Source organism: Lepisosteus oculatus, chromosome 4, assembly GCF_040954835.1.
Source record: "Lepisosteus oculatus isolate fLepOcu1 chromosome 4, fLepOcu1.hap2, whole genome shotgun sequence".
Lineage (NCBI taxonomy): Eukaryota > Metazoa > Chordata > Actinopteri > Semionotiformes > Lepisosteidae > Lepisosteus > Lepisosteus oculatus.
In genome coordinates, this window is record NC_090699.1 from 44,218,487 (window position 1) to 44,236,294 (window position 17,808).

The 17,808-nt window shown below is 39.1% G+C and overlaps 1 protein-coding gene across 2 annotated transcripts in view; it reads left to right on the plus strand.

Annotated features, from left to right (window-relative positions):
• The window catches only part of lcor (ligand dependent nuclear receptor corepressor), a 90,880-nt gene that overhangs the window by 53,336 nt on the left and 19,736 nt on the right, over positions 1 to 17,808 (plus strand). Inside the window, exon 7 of one of the 2 annotated variants that reach the window (XM_015347700.2) lies at positions 2,837 to 16,889. The exons of the other annotated variant lie outside the window; for it this stretch is intronic. Coding sequence (XP_015203186.2) covers positions 2,837 to 3,833 — 997 coding nt within the window. The 3' untranslated portion in view covers positions 3,834 to 16,889. Of the gene's footprint in view, positions 1 to 2,836; positions 16,890 to 17,808 lie in introns of those variants that run through there. 2 annotated transcript variants of the gene reach the window in all.

A 17,808-nucleotide genomic window follows, 5' to 3' on the forward strand; every position in this document is an offset into this window, starting at 1 on the left:
GAGCTGAAAGGACTGGTAAGTCCTGGAAGGTAAGCTCAAACACTTACCTGATTGCCATCTTCATACTGTTATATTTTCATGTGGTGAGGAAGTCATTTATTCGTTGGTATGAATGGACAAAGGGTTGTATAAAATGGGCTTTTAAATAGCCTGAATTTTCTTTTCTTTTTTGTTCATGACAATATTCCCAATGTTTTGTTTCTTGCATCAGAATCATAAAATGGTTTAAAAACTGGACAGAGATTTACCTTTTAGACATGCATTTGGTTTTGCCTTGCTTTGAATTGCTTTCCAAGAAAGCAGTTACACCTTAAGTGCTGTAAAATATAGGCTTTTGATTCTGTGAATTGGTTAGTGTTGCCCAGTCCTTCTGCTATGATTTCATTCTTGGATAACCATAATGCACACACGATTATGACTGACTAAGGTGCTGTTCAGTTCTAGACTTCACAGTGATCTCTTGTTTCTTTTTATTGCCTGTTTTCTTGATTAAGATCAGGCCTGCGCTGAATTCTTCAGAACTGAATTTTCATAAAAGCTTTTAAACTCCTTGCCTTCATGATATTTGTTTGTAAACTGATACATTTCAGATGTCATACAATTTGTCTGTGTGCTGTTGTGATTTTTGGCATGTCTTAATGCCAATTAGTCAGGTCTGCTTCTGGAGGTGTGGGGCCATTCTTGTGCATGGATAAGCATTAATATGCTGCATGTGTCTCTTTTAAAATTGGCAGTCTCACGTTCTCTATTATTTAGCAATATAAATGAAAAATACATGAAGTGAACATTTTAGACGGGACTAAGGCAAAAAAAAAGAATTTAAAAGAGCAATCTCAAGATATGTTTGCGAATGTACACGAGATCTCTGCTGCACAAGCTATAAATAAGGACCTCCATCTGTTCACTCAAATATTTGCTTGAGAACGTCTTTGAGTGTGCATGTTTATTTTAATGGCAGATTCCCTTGAAATAAGTAAAAAGTTGAGTATGTTAGGCCAGGCAGCTGAGATGCACTTGGCTTCCAGCTGCAGTGTTATGTGGCTAACTGATTGCCGAGAGGTAAGTGAAGTTGGTTGCTCCAGACTCTTGACTTTAAAAAGGCTTAAACCTTAAAGGTAAGTTGGAAGAGGTAGACAAGTAACAAAGATCTTAGAAAGAATTGTGGGAACACATCTTTTTATGGAAATGTAATGCACACAACATTTATATAGCGGGGAATAATTTACTGCTGTGTTTGACACTTCATCATATGGGTTCATGCATTTTCTTAATTTTTAAATAATCCGGTATTTTACCAAAAAATGTTTCCTGTGAATTTTGAGGTCTTCCCACAAATATTGTGATGGCTCACAAGACTGTTGTAGCCAGGTCTGATATTTTAGATTAGGTTAACTTGTTGCATATTTGACAGCCTATGCCAAACCCTTGTTTAGTACATTTACTACTCAGTGACGTTCGGGAGTGCCTTATCAGTTCAGCTGTAATGTTTCCCAGATTGAATAATCAAAACTACCCATGGTGTTTAAGGATGTCTTACTCTGATCTTAGTTGACACAATGGTTTTCATTGTTGAAAGGCTACCTGATGTTATAGCAATTTTATGCTGAATCGAAACATAATCGAATAATTATTTTCAGCATATGTTTGAGCACACTCGCTAAACTGTAAGCAATGCAGGTGACCTGCTCGTTTACTTCTAATGTTGCAGATTTTGTGGTGTGTCAGGTGTGAATCGCAACATAAGGATAAGAGAGCACAACCTTAACAGCTGTCATCTTTTTTTATTAGCCTGTTTGTACAATATGCGCAATCGTGTGGTTATGTTGGCTCCTACTGATAACAGTCGCCCTAATCTGTCTGCTCTACAACACTATACCTAGGGTTTACTCATGTCCCCATGACACTCCATTGCAGTTTGGCTTCCATCGTATTGGGGATGTTTTTTCGTTAATCTTTAATTTTTTAAGGGCAACGTTTCACCTTATCACAATCCAGAAAAACATTTTAGCCTGCCACGCAAATCCAAACATGTGTAAGATGTTTCTTGTGCTCATTAGGCCTTGCACACCTAAACTACCTTTCCATTTGTGCTGACGCAGACGTGAGATAGTTGTTGAGGCTGCCCTATGGAGTTAGCGGGTATGAAAAGTTTGTGCACACCTCTCGTGGTTCCATGTTTGCCTTGCAGCTTGCTACTCTGCAGCAGGTAAATTATTCCCTGAAATGAGCCATTCAGAATGAGTGTATGTGTGTATGTCTGCATACGTAAGCAAGTTGTAACTGTAAGTGTAACATCCTGTATCACTTGGCTTACTCTTTTATTGCTGTACTTGTTTAGTGGTAACGTCACACTAGCAAAGCGCTGTGCTATACTGGATACTAATGATTCTGTAATTCACAATTCTGGTGCTATTTTCAGAAATTTCATGCAAGGCTTTGCTTTTCTGCAACGAGAAACATCCCCCCTTCCCCCTCCCGAGACTGGCAGACGGGTTAAATAATTTGCTTTCTTTCTTATGTACAAAGTTATTTTCTTTCTTTCCTTTTACTTAATTTCTTTGCCCTGAAGCTTTTTTTTCCCTTTTGGATTGTTTTGTTCATTTTGGCAAGAACTTATTTGTAAAACGAAACAAAAAAAACACAAAAATAAACTTTTAAAAAAACTTGAGCCTTTTTTTTCTAAGCACACGTAAACTCCCCCTCCCCCCCCAAAAAAAGTGATGTTACCCAAGCAAGGTCTTCTAATAAAGGAGTGGCCACACCCTACCTTCCCCAACCCATCCTTCCCTAAAGCTGTGCAAGCTCTGCTTACACCAATTTCCTTCCATTCAATTAGGCGCCCAGGGAGAGCTGACCACAACTATCGAGACGGACATTGCCGGGATGCAGATGGGCTGCCTTCAAGAAGCTTGCAGGACGGGATGAGGGAGAATTACGGCCACTCCACCCCTCTTAAGCCTCCGCTAGCTCACTCCCTTCAAATCAAAGAGGATCTGCTCAGCCGGAAGCAGCATTTGCATCCGACCGCTGTCTCTCTGTCCAGCCTTGAGTCGGTGGGGCTGCTGAGCCACGGGCAGCACGCCGTTCTCTCGAGAGAAAGTTCCTGGAGCAAGCCGCATTTTGACAACCACCTGAAGTTCAAGGCAAACAGTGCACTTAACGACCTGAAGGACCTGCCCTTTCTCCTGGAGAACTCTGGTGCATTTTCAAAGAATCCGAGCCAGGCGAAGCTACATGATGGGAAAAGGGACCACGGACACTCGGCTCCAGTGGATCTGAAGATCCCTCAGGTCCGAGGCATGGATCTCTCCTGGGAGGCGCATGCTTCCGACCTCTATGGTTACGGATCTCTGGTGGTGGGCCCTCACTCGGAAAACGCTCTCAGCAAGAAGCTGCGGGCCATCCTTCCCAAGCAGAATCGGAGAGGGGGTGTAGGGGGAGCCCTGGATGGGGGACAGGATTTCTGGGGGTCTGATGTAGAACAGTCAACCTCTGGACAGCAGTACCCGACCTCTGACCCAGAGGGAGACCCGAACTCCAAACAGCCTCGAAAGAAACGGGGGCGCTACCGGCAGTACAACAGCGAGATTCTGGAGGAGGCGATCTCAGTCGTGATGAGCGGGAAGATGAGCGTGTCAAAGGCACAGAATATCTATGGGATCCCCCACAGCACACTGGAGTATAAAGTCAAAGAGAGGCTAGGAACTCTGAAAAACCCTCCAAAGAAAAAAATGAAACTGATGAGGATGGAAGGGCAAGAGGTGGTGGCTGAGTCTGACCCTTCTCCCAGGGGTGAAGGGTCACAGGGGACAAGCGATGTGAAAGATGAGTAAAGTAAAAGTTGGTGGGGCTTCAGTAGTGCCAATTTACTTTGCAGTATCTGGGTGAGCACAAACGCAGGAAATAACGGAGAAAACTGGAAAAAAAAAAGTCAGATATGCTAATTTTACAGTGTTTTACTTCCAGCACTGTACAGGCATTTTGGTTCCTCAGTTTGCAAACAGATGCATTGAAGCCACGCGTTATGTGACACCTACAAAGTTTTAGCGAAGCAAGATTAGTTAACCCCCTCCCTCCCCCTTCCCCCCTTTTCTCCCAAGTGTCTGAACCCAGTATACAGACCGGACTTGGCAAGTCTGTGGGCTTGGGGCATGGGGCGAGGTGTTGTAATGGGTGGACCACTAGGGATGAACGCCTTCTACAGGAAACACACAGTAAAGCCCTCCACACCCCCCTTTTTAGCAAAACAAAATTTGTGAAAAAACACTAAGTTAATTTCAGTGGACTTTTATGAACCTGTACATTTTGCAAATTCTGAATTTTCATGGACCAGTTCCCAGTATTGTCACCAGAGACCCAGGATTTTGCGCAAAACCCACACAAGCAAGTTGGGTTCCTTAAGGATTTCTGTTAGGCTCCTTTGTGAATTCAACATCACTTTTTTTTTAAAGTCTTTATTAATGAAGTGTACACACTTGGTATATAGAAATTCATTCAGGGATGTACTTCTGTGTTTTTCAAAGACTTCTGTTCTCTCTTTTCATTTTTGGGGTTTGCTTTTTTTTTTGCACTACATGCTCTGGTCTTGTGCTGTCAGGCTCGGCGGCCTAGTGAGCACCTGGCCAGCCTGATCGCCTCTCCGCTGCTGTCTCAGCGCTCTGCACTTAAGGTCTGCAGGAGTCACTTTTCTTTCTTTTCCTAGTGAGTCTCTTTGCTGTTTCAGGATTTCCCTTTGATTTAGGGATTTTAGTCACCTGAATTGCAGAAAAGCCGTCGTTTTAGTGAAACCCACATCCAGGGATTGGTTTTAAAATCAGTTATTTTCCCCCAGCCTTTCCAGTAAAATCACAAGTTACTTGTTGACAGATTTTGCTGAAAATGCTCCAGTAAGGGGAAAAATGTTGATTTCATCTTAGGGTTTTTATTATAATTATTTCTATCTTCATGTTAGATAATTTCCTTTTGAGCTCAGGGTAACTGAGAGAGGAGTCTATATATTCTATATTTTTAAACATAAGACTCTTTCTGCAGGCAGGTGAAGGACAGTAAAGGTGTGTAAAGATTTTCCAGGAAAAGAAAAGAAGAGTCTAGCTCGTCCAGTGGCTTAAAGTACAACGATGAGAAAATTGAGGGGTCCAGGGATGGGGAGAGGGTGTAAGTGTGTCCATGAATTTCTGAAAATAGCACTTTTTAAAAAGAAAATGTGTGGTGGTGGTGGCTGCAGGGGGGAGGGGGGGGGACAAAACACAAAAGCTTTAGTGTCTGAATAAGTTCTGAAAACTGCAGCTCAGACCCAGACTTTCCTTGAATTACCTCTTCAGCAAACGCTAGCAGAGATGGGAGTTTCTATCAGACGTAGCTTTATCAGAGCCCCTGTAAACCTATGAAATAGGCAGATGTAGCGACTTCCCCAGTGGAAAGACTTGGGGGCATCCTACAATAAATGACAAAGGCCCTAAAATCCTGCTTGATTTTTTTTTGAAGAAAAAAAAGCAGGTAAAAGCAGTTTAATGAATCAGTGCTTTATGCTGCTTTAGTACCTAGTTTTGTTTTTGAAACACCCTTCCTCCAACTGCCTGGTGCTCACCCAGTCTGAAGTGACAAACACAATCATAATGCAGTCGATCAGTCTTCAGGTATATACTTTGAATCTACCCTCAAACACAGCCTTTCTACTACCAGGGCATGGATTCAAGAACTGTATCTTGTTTGTGATAAGTTTTTAAAATAGGTATTCAGTATCAAGGTTTTTTAATTCTGTATCGCGTCCATGCACATAAATGCATAAATACACACTCCGAATATTTACAAATTTGTTTTGTACCCAGTGGAAGGCACCGACACAATGCTGTGTTTGTGTGTGAGCCTATCCAAAAACAGGTGCACATTCTTTCACAATGCGTGCAGTGTGTTTGTCTGACAGTGACAGGGATTAAATATATGGCTATTTTAAATCTTTTCAAAGCTTTTGAGTAATGAGTGTCACGGACACCGAATATAATAGTTTGGTGTTCACACAGGGCACAACACAATTTTGTGCTTAGGCCAGTGACATTGTTTTTGTAGAGCAAAGCCAGTTAAAATGTTATTGCGCTTAAACACAATGTATGTGTTCTGTACATTTGATTTTACCACAAAGTTATTTTCCCAGTTTGAACTCAAGATAAGTGTTATATTTAACACAGTTTGTATTAAATATGTGGACTAGATAACTGGTCAGTAACCACATGGCTTCATTATTCTGAGAGTCGCAGGAAAGGGGCAAGGCTGAAGGGAATACTGCAGTAACCTAGTTACTTGAAGTAATTCAGTATCCCATTTACAGGCCTGTTCAGATCACCTGCTAGGTGGAGAAGCTGCATAAAATGCCTAAAACACTTTAGTAACGCACAGCATTTAAAGTGTATAATTGGGTTTATATATTTTTTTCGTCTTAAAAGGGTTTTTTCAGCGTTTTTCATTTTCTGAAATTAAATCCTTCTGTAGATCTAGACCTGTTTTAAGATAATCCTTATTTTTTACTTTAACAAAGCACTTAAGGGAATGATTTTATATATGTGTAGGGTTTCAACACTTAAAATGGGCTTTTAAAACAGAAGATTGTTCCTCAAGAAAATGATTTTGGGCCAGGCGACCTTGAACCAGAACATCCCCTTGCTTCTTTAGAAACCGGGCTAGAAACGTTTGCAATTGTCCTGTTGTCTTATCCTTATATGTACACGTGGTTGTGTATGTGTATGCATACACTGTATTCATATTGTGAGAACCACAAAGTTACTCCAAGTCTTACCTTCCACGGACTGAAGGCACTTATTGAATGTGGTGTGCTAGTGCTGCATTAGTTAGAGCAATTACAGGATAGAAACTATTTCCCTGTCACTTTCCAGCAAACATGAGAAAGCTGGCTTACATTGCCTTGCTTACCAAAGTCCAAATTAGGCATTTTGGCACAGCTGCAATTTAGCAACTACGTGCAGTTCTATTCTATATAACACTTTGTTTTTGTTGTAGTTTTGCCTATGGGGTAACGGCTCCCCCTGTCCACAAAATCGCCTCCTCTTTCCTCGCTATCTCCAGTCAAACCTCAGAAAGCAGAACCATAAACCTGCTCTTAGCACAGTTCCTGAGAATCTGCGTGTTAAAATGAATGTAATTATGAATATTTTTCACACTTCCAAAATAAGCAAAAAAAAAAAGTGGCAGGTAAAGCATAAAACAAAGTACACTTTGCTTGTGCTGCACAGTATGTAAGATGCTCTTTTCTGAAATTAAAACTCTTGGCTATGTGGTTTTGTAGCCTTCAAAATATCTCAGGATAGTAGTGAAGCAATATTTGTCAGTTAGAGAAAGCAGACTTGACTACCTGTATTTTAAACAAAAACAACAAAAAACCTAGCTTTTTACCACTTGAATACCTCAGTCTCGGAAAATATTCCTTTTCCGTACCTCGTTTCTGTATCCCCGTTCACAAGCTTCTGATGAAGGGATAGTCTCTGCTCTGGGAAATTTAGCTTCCTTCTTTTTTTTTTTGTTCTGAGGATGTTTTGCTTAAAAATCTAACTGACCAGTATGTGCTTCCTACTTTTTTTTCAGAAAATTTTGCAAGAACGAACCATAATTCACTATGGTATATAAAACATTCTGTGCAGCAATTAGGTATTTGTCTATCTTAGCCTTTTTCCCTATTTATAATGTATAATGAGCTCAGTACAGTTCTGTGGTGGTTACACCACTTTCTTTTGATGTTTCTGCAACTAGTTTGCCGTACTGAAGTAAAAACCAAATGTGCCTAAGCAGGCAGTTCTTTAAAATATTTTACTGTAGGTTTTTCCCAGTACTTAAAGGGGCACTGTGCTCTATATAAATCTGAACTCACAAGCGGGCCCTGTAGTTGTAAACAAGGGGTTGGCTATTTGTGACTGTAATGGAGGCTTCTAATGGGACAGGTGGAACAGTTTATTCCCCGCTATGTAGCTGTTTGATACCCCACATCACAGTGCATTCCAAAATCTTTTATTTTAAAAAGATCGAAAGTTTTATGTTTGTGAGTATAAAAAGTATTTATCTACCTAAAAGTCTTTATCTACCTTTTTAAATTCTTGCAGTTGTAGTGTTACACATTGAAACGGAACTGTTTTTTTTCCTCCTGCCATTAGCCCTGAATGGCAAACCTTCAGAATACCTGTATATTCTCCATCATGGACATATGAAGTCTTTCATATTAGCCACATATCTGGTTCACAGTTATACCTCAGGTCATTCCTCCAGAGCAGCTGATTGTAACCACATCTTGACACACTGAGATTTTTTTTTAATCGGTGAAGTGGTGGATTTCCACAGGTATTGACACCTTTCAGTGCAGCTGATCAAGTCTAGCACACAGTCTTGAAACAAAACTTAGACACTACCACTTATGGCACACATCAGGGATACACTGTAGTGGACTGGTTATTTCCAGTAACCGACTGTCTGCAAATGTTGTAATTTAATTGCTGTAATGAGAACTACCTGATGTAGTATCAGGAGTCTGCTTTAGGTATACTAAAGGTGAAATGTACAACTAGGCAAAAGCTTATATTATCTTTGTAATTTCTTTGCCGGTTATGTAAAAACAAAATACTGTAAACTGGGTACTCCTCCCTTTGCACAAGACCTAATACTGCTATATTGTAGGTCTTGTGCTGTGCCCAGTCCTTAAACCCTGCCGTGACGAACATCTGTTGCTGAGATTATTTGAATGCAGCATCGTTTTGTGTTGTAAGGTTCGAGGTGAACCAGGTATTTGCATCTTTGAGAGGTCTACTTTACTGGACTTCAGCGAAGAACCTAATAGCTAAAACACCTTGTGCAAAACTGCGGTTATAGTAGAATTTAAAGGCAAGGCACACCAAGGGAAAGCCCATCTGAAAGTGAAGCTGCTGGTGTCACCAACAAGTTTACCAATTGATTTATGTCAATCACCTTCGGAAATTACATTTCCCTGGGGGGGGGTTCTGGGATATGACCAGGGGGTGTCTGCTTAAGTAGATAATCCTCATTTCTCTTTATCGCTGAAAAAGAAGTCATGACTTGTTGTGTAAAGACCAGTTGCTGTCCTTAAATGCTCCAAAGTGAACTAAAAACAGACAGATTTAAGACCTAATTCTCAGGCCTTTGGTTTTACTGTTTGATCACTTGCATTGATATTTAGGTATCGTAAAGGGATGAGTTTGTTGTTAAATCCTTCCCCTTTTATACACCTTTAGAAAGTGATTTGTGAGTGTGTGACGTTGTGCCTTCATCTGGTTTCATCAAGTAGAATTTTCTAATGTACTAAGTAATTAGAACTTTTTGTATCTGGACTGCTACGGCATCAGTAATGGCATTTATTAAATGAAGGCATTTACATGGTGGACCTCAGTCCTCAGTTTATACATTTTCTTAAATCCCACACTCTGTACTAGCATTATTCTGACTTTCTAAAACAGTTTTAGTTTTAGATCCTTAGTAACTTGACAACATTACATAATGTAATATGTCAGTCAATATTAATAACTATTATTAACAAATAGCTAGATTATGTTCAGATTGCCTGGCCTTTTTAGTTTTCAATCGAAAGGTTCCAGCTCTTTGCTTCTCCCTCAGCAGTTTACTGACAGGTCGCATTCATGACCAGTGACCTGTTCAAGAGTAAGAATTTTGTCACCCTGCATCAGTTTTAACATCAGTGAGGGAGAGACCATTTCTTGGACTCTTGGTGTTTAATGCCATAAACACTGAGATATTTTTAAAAGGAATGACATGCAATATAAACAAGTAAAAAGGTTTGCTGAATTTTGCTCACCTGAAAAGAGCCTTTATTTGAAACTTTGCTTACAGTAGCCATTAACATGCTTACAGTTAATACTCTAGAGCCCGAGGAGTCATTTTATCATAGGTATCCTTCATCAGTAAGCCCTGATTGTCAGCTTCATGAGCCTGCCGTACTCTGCCTTACTGATGTCTGTAGTGTGTGTGTAGACCCATTTGTCTAAACAGTCTGTGAAGGAGCAAATGAACCAATTTTGAATTTCTCTGCCCAAATTTGACTTTCACTTAAGAGGTAAAGGAACTAAACTGGGCTAATCTGGTCAGCGTTAAGACAACAATCCGGCAGTTAGGCTCACAGGTGAAGGTGTGCCTGTCCTTTAAACAGATGAAATTATCTTTTAAAGCAAAATGAGGAGCTTCTCATGGTTGTCATTTTGTCAAACACTGTTTCTTAGCAGATGTCTTTTTTGGGGGTGGAAGGGGCTGGGCTCTGAAATGTCTGTGAAAACTCTAGGGAAGTTTTATTTTAATTGGATGTAAAAAAACTTGACGTGGGACTGCTTTTTTGTCCAATTTGTTAAAGTGAAATTGCTGGAGGTTTAGATGTGTTCACTCCTCCCCCCTCCCCGCAACTCCCAGTTTTTCTAACTGCAAATCAGAAATGCTGCTAAAATGGAAGTTGTAGTTGCAGTGACAGAACCGAGCCAACCAAGAGCTGGTTTAATGGGACAGGCGTAATGCAAACCAAAAATATTGCAGATGGCATGTGCTTGCAGGTGCATTTATTGAATGTTTCCTTTTTGCAAAATAGTTTTTTAAGAGCCCTTAGACCCAGCATTAAATTGCTCTTTTGTGTCTCTCATGAGGATCCCCTCTCGTTACCTTTTCAAAGTTAGTAATTCCTTGTCCAGTTATAGTGTAGAATAGGGTTTACTACCTCACACCCTGCTTTATGTGCAGGAAATCCCTCTGTTTGTCAGTTCAGTATAACCTGAAAGAAGTTTCTAAAAACCTTTGGATAAAATGAGGAGTACAGAGATGTCTAATTTAAAAAACATAAAAAATACATCTGTTAAGGTATGGTGTAAGTCACTCCTGCGTTTTCATTTTGTTTTGATTTCTTGAAATAGAGACTCAACCTTTTGGCAAGTGTTTGTAGCATTTAACTTGCTGGGGGCTAATGATTAATCAGCATTGCATTTCTGCAGGCAGTCACTGTTGTCAGATTGCGTGTTTGTTATGGGGTGGTTCCAGCTCACTGGGACACCAGTTTGAAATTCTGTGTGCTGCACCACCTTTTATGTGATTTTCAATGTTATCTTGCAACCTTTGTGAACCTGTAATGCCATTTAGGTCAAATGTGCTGTTTTTTTTCCCGTCTTAATTGCTGTCTGACCGCAGAGTCATACAATGAAGATGGCACACCACAAACAGTGCTTACACACTCGCGCCCTTTTTATTTAAAAAAAAAATGACAAAGTCATGGGTTGTATTCTGTAGGAGTTTTTGTTCACTTTTAAGTTTTCAAAACTGCTTTGTTTTTCAACAAGAAAAAAAGTCACTTGCTTTGCCCATCACCCAACACACATGGTTATCAGAAGTGTAACTGGTGAACGTCAAGGTCTGAAAAATGTTGTGCACCTTTTAAACAGTTCTTAAATCATTAGCAGCCTCAACAGAAAACCGTTGGCTTTCCAGGAAAGGACCATGTTCTGTTCTTGCCAGAGTGATGTTTCTGTCCAGATTGTTTCATTTCAAGTGAATAGGACCAAAATGTTTGTTCTTTTTTATTGTTCCTTAATCTGTCTTATGACCATGTATATTAATTCTTACAGTGAAGGTTTTGTGATGTAAAATCTGGGTTAATGGAGACTAGTTAGGGACATGGAGCTTAAACCAAGCCCCTCTCTTAATTGAAAGCAATACTGAAGAGACTGATGAAAATTCTGCATTTGGCTGTATGAGTATTTTATAGGTCCTGTTAAAATTTCATGAACTCTCATAAAAGCTGCTGAATAATTTAAAGGACACATTGTAAATGTATGATCTTTGAGACATATAGGAGGGCTGTATTAATTTCTGAGGCTTAATGCAAGTGGTCATCACTTCACTTGTATTTCTCCAGCCTCTTCATTTTTAAGAATAGACTCAAAGTTGACAGTAAGTTTTACCAGAAATGGTTCCTGCAGAAGTTGGTGTGCATTGGAGTGAAGCAGTTTTAATATGCCGACTGCTGAACAGCAGTACCCTGGCAGAACTGTTTGTCTTACAGCTGCTTCAGCAAGCCTTGTAAGGTGTAGAAAAGACTGTGGTTAGTTTGATATGTTGAAAAAAATGATCAGAGCCTCTCATTCCACAAACATCTTGCCCACTCAGCTCAGTTTTGTAATAAATGATTTCATCCTTTCTGACAAGTGCAAGAGTCTCGCTTTCCTGTATACAAAACATGTCTAACCACGCAGAGCAAGGAACTGTGTTGAAAAGCTTGGTACAGTAAAGGGACAGAATTGCCCTTTGTTTATGGTTAAAATAGAGACACAACTCATGCCATTTCCTTATGGGGAAGAGTAGGCACTGTACTAGTTTAAAATTCAAACCATTTCCAAAACCCATTGCATGGTGCTTGATCCTTGTACAGTCTTAGTACGGCAAGTGTATATCTGGTTCATTTGTGGCTCACCTTTTGGGGGGTTATTTTCAAGCGCTCTAGATCATCAAAACATTATGCAGAACGATTCAGTGTCGCCAGATGAGGTGGGCGCTTAGTGAGGTGCTACTGTGGAAGGATTTAGTTTTATTTCCATGCACACCCATCTAATAGTGATGCTGGGGCGGGTCTCTTTTATTGCTGGTGTGTTGCCATGCGTCTTGAATGACCTAAAGGTGATCCTCTCCGTGCACAAAGAAGAAAGTGATGTGAAGTGTGTGTGTAAACACTTCATTAGTTGGGCAAACCCAACATCAAAACAAGAAGAAAGTGTCCTGATAAATGGGTTCTGGCCAAAGATTTTCCTTATAGGTTGGGAACCAATGTAAAAGCTGAAGGCTGTCCTATCTGTATACCAATTATTAAGCAGCCAAATATCTTGTCAGTGCTTTACAAAGATAGTGTAAGAAAACAGCATTGTAAGGAATAGTGAAGGGAGTGGTGTGTAAATTGCCCTCAGCAATGAATGCCATTGAAAGGCCCAAAATAAAAGCTTCTTGACTTGCTTTATGTGGAGAATATTCTGGATGGGGGAGTCTTTTCTAAATTCACGGGCTGGCACAAAAGTGCCTTTGCATGTCCCTTGTCACACTCGATTCATAGAGCATGTGCCGTTTCATTTGTCTTTGCAACACAGTATACCTCAGAAAAGCCATGCAAGCCCTTGCAACCTCAGACTGGTTAATGAATCTCTTCATTCTCACTGTGGAGCAGCCTTTGGTCATTTGACATTCAGGGCTCAGCATAGGGCTTTACAAAGGCCACTGTCTGTGCTTGTGTCATTGCTTCTGGTTTTGTTTTGGATCACCCTGCATGAACTGTCCCGTGTTGCATAATTTTTTTTTAATTTTTCATCTTGAATTTGCAGTGTTTGTGTGTCCTGTAGCAAGTACAGGGAAAGGGATGAAAAAGAACAGTATTTTTTCAGTTGTCAAAAACGTGTTTTATTTGAGGATTCTATGTTTTTCCTCTATGCGGGCCACTAGAATAATACTGGAAACAGAATTATCAGTCTGGCTTTTGTGTGGCTCTTCTGAAACCACTGAGTAGGCCTTTGTCCTTGGCTGTAAAGCAAAAAAAAGTTTTTTGATGGGTGAATAAAGGGGCCTTGGGATAATGTTTTAATGTGGTGTTATAGTTTCCTGGTTAAATTTTTATAGCCCTGAACAAACCCAGCAAAATCGTCACTCTAAAATATTTAAAAATTAGATTTAGATATTTTTAACACCTTTTAAAATATCTGGAAGCCTATAAGAGATTTTTATTACTTTCCATATTTATTTTGTAAGCTTGGATTCCTGATAGCTTCAGCATCCCTTTAATCACTATTACACTGTATTAAACCATAGCTTTGGGCTAAAGATCCTCAGGATTTTCAAGCAGAATTAAGATGCACCCAGGAAAGTATTCAGAACCTCCTATCGAATTTAACGTGTTTCACAACAGTTTCGCTTTTTGTATCACTTTAATTTCAGGAGATGAGAACTATTTTATCAGTGAATGTAAAAAGTTAGATAACACCGAATCAACATCTGTTAAATAGCTATACATAGAATAAAAGTTATATATGTAATTACTGTCAAGCTGAAGGGATACAGTTCTCCCTTATTTAATTCAGGGAATAAAGGTTAGCATTTTAGGTAAATTACTCAGTTTTTTCAAGCCATGTTAATTTCCTTTCACAGTCTAATTGACTGAGTCTTTGTAGGGGGATAGTTGCGTAGAAAGTTTGAGTTTAGCTGATAATGAAGAAAAGCCAATCCTGCCAGTGTGCAGAGTGGGTCACTTTTTTACCACTGTATAGACAGTATATTTATGAAAAAATGAAGTTGTGGGGTTATGTATATAGTACTAAACAAGTATCAGCACTACCCATTCCAGGCCTGTGTTTCACAGGCGTGGTGTATGTAAGGAATTGAGTATCTTTGCTAACAAGCCTTTCCCATTTGCATTTAGGAAAGTACTTTAAATTCCTATATTGTTTGAATATATTTCTTTCGTATATAAATGTGAAAGAGCAGGAGATTTTTGGTGTTATTTTTGCATGTTAGCCAAAACTTGGAATAATGCGTGAAGGTGTGCTCGTCTAAAGTACAGCAGTGTGAGAGAACAGAAGTAATGGTGTAAAGTAAGCAGTGAGATAAGAATCAAATTTAGAAAACACTGGAATTTATGCAAGATAAATTTGTGATGCTTAAGGAAATTTGGAGACTGACAAATTGATATGTACCTTAAATTTCAGGCAGTCACTTAATTGGCGCACCCAAGATGCGTATTGCTGGTACTGCTGTTTCTTACCTTTTGCTTACGATGGTTTTAATTATTTTTTTTCCCTTGTACAAAGTAAATGTGTGCGCGTGTGTGTGCGAAATCTGTCTGACACCTTCTCTCTTTATAGTCCTGCTTATTATTCCATTGTCAGCTTTTTAAAAATCCACAGATTTATGTGTTTACTTGTACATACAAATTTCAAGGCTCCAATCTATCTCACTGTTTAAAAAAAAAAGAAAAGAAAACCCTCAGGGACATTTTACACTACTCTCACGCAATTCAGGTACTTTATCTAGATTCTGAAGCCTAGCAGTGACTTTTTTTTCTTAATAAAATGAAAAAAAGGAAAACGTGCCAGAAAGTGGTACGTTTTTGTTTTTTTTAATTAATGAATGTCAATTTTAAACTCAGTTCAGGTAAAATATTAGCCAAACGGTGATTTAAGCTGCATTAAACTCTCCAGCACACAGTGCCTCAGACACTTAAATAGTGGCATACTATTCTCTAACTACTGCTGAACAGATTTGGGGTCCTGTTCTCTGGGCATCTTGTTCCAATTTAATGTGCTTTAAGAAGGTTTAAAAATGTGGAAGCTGAAACCCAGTGCACCGAAGTATTTCAATAATATTCCGCATATGAGTTTTAAATATGGGGTGGGGAATTTTTGGTATGGTTGTGGTTATTTCTTGTGCTGTAAAATCTAAAACTGTTGGTGAATCTGTGGTTTCTCACGTCAAACGTGTTTTAAATTGCCCCATTCAAGTCTTTTTGTAGCTTTGTTTTCACGTTGCATTTTGTTCCTTTTTACTGACCGAGAGCTGCAGTCAGATGGGAGGCCTGCAGTGAAACTGCGCTGGTGGGCCTGTCTGAGGCGGCTGCAGCACTCCTGCAGACTTGACTCAGGTCCCAGGCTAGCCTTTTGACAATGTACAGTTTGTCACTACCCAGGAGAATTTGGGCATCAGGTAAAAATATAATGCTTTAAAATACAGGAGCGTCTTGAAAGAAGGCAGCTTTCTATTTAATACTGATACACGCTGTACCATCAGCTGCATTACTAAGCACAGTAATAACCTTAACTAGAACAAATGTAATTATTTGAATTCGTTCACAGAGCCTCCAATTAAAACTAATTATTATATTAAAGCTTGTTATTACTGTAAAGTAGGTTTGTGTACGTGCAGTTTAATTCTTTTCAAGTGCAACCTGACTGAATTCTGAGAAATCTGTTTTTGAAATCCTGGTGTAGGAACCATTAGCAAAGGGGACCAACATTTTTTATACAACGAAACTACTGTACATTCCTATTCAAAGGGTGCTGGTGGATAGTGGTTAGTACTGGGAAAACATGAGTTACAGCTGCTCGGGGACAAGGATCTGAAAGAACATCAAATTGAAATACGTGGTGACCTCATGCTAATGTGCTTGAACTAATATACCGTGACCATTTCAGGGTTTAGCTTTTGTTTAAAAGACGTGTATCTTTACTTTAAAATACCTCATTCCATTAGCATAACTGAAGAACATTTGGCAAACAATGACCCCTCTTATTTGTTGGCTCATTCAGATGTTCAGAAAACAGGCACTCCAAAACCTTAATGGACCTCATTTCAATATCTACTGTTTACAGTTTGACAGAATTGTATAATTTAATATTTTTCTTGTACTGTAGTTTATGTACATTTTGTTTTTCTTTTTGTACTGTGTGATTTGGACTTTTATTCCAGGTTATGATCAATGTGTATGATGTAGTAGAGCACTTAAATGATCACAATAATTATGTTGGTTTGATTGCACTATTTTTTTTTCCTTTTTGAATGCAATTCTGATTTACAACTGGACTAATAAAAATAAGCTGTCTCCTAATGTATGTGATATATTTTTTTAAAATTTTAATTTCTGTGGTCTTTTTTTTTTTCTTTTGCATTGAACGTCGGGCAGCGCTGATTAATTGTCTTTGTGCATGTGTAAGATTTTACTGGTTACGTTGTATTCTATTAGAAAATGCCATTTTCGCAACACATTTCAGCTGTAACGTTGTGTAAGGTAGTATTCACTGGATGCTAGAATCACTTCTTTTCAAAACCACTATTCTTCTAATAAATTTTGTTGTGAAAATATACATATCCTTGTTTCTGTCATTAATGCGCTGTGACTTCTAGTTCCATATTTTGGCAGGAGAGAAGAATTGCGGGGATAGGCTTTTGTTTGGTTAGCAGTGGCCTTTTGGAACACATGGGCAGAAGCCATTCTAAAGAAGAGGCACATTTTGAAGAACATGAGCTTTTGACCCTACTGGCTGTTAGAACAGTAAGAACGTAAAAATGTCAATCAAGCAGCCAATAGACATATTTTGTTTGTCATAGCTTTAGAGATCTCTGGGACTAGAGTATTGTGTTGTGGCAATTGGAAGAAGTCTCCCATGCTCGCTTTTTTTTAATGCGTTTTAGAATTTTGTATAGCTGAATGTCAAAACAACCTTCTGTTGCAGATTCATTTAATTTAAAATGAATGAGTTTCCTATCATGCCACAGATTAGTTTACTGGGTCTCAGTTTTACTGCCTGTAGGTCAGAAAAACTGCTACTGTACAGTAGCTTGTTGATCAAAACTGAACACATTTCCAAGTTAGGATTGATTAGCGCATTATCAACTCTTTAACATACGTTAACTTAAACACCGAATCTTGATGTTCAAGCACTGTAGGCCCTTATTTAGCCTGGATGATTTAGTTGGGCAGCATAAACCTTTGCAGCTTCCTCATGTACAGTACTGTATTGTATTTCCTGCTCACTTCTTTACATTTGATATTTAAAATGTGTGTTCTTGTCAACTAACCACTTCAGATCAGGTAATACGAAACAAAAGTAATCAATTGACTTACTGGCACAGCAATGGATGCAGTAAGATTAACTGGACATTTAAGACCGTTTTAACTTGCCAATGACTGTCTGTTTTGTGTTCTGATAAAAGATTTGAAACTAAAAACTAAGCAATTGACAAATCACTTATGAGTGATTTTGTAATGAGCGAATGTCATGA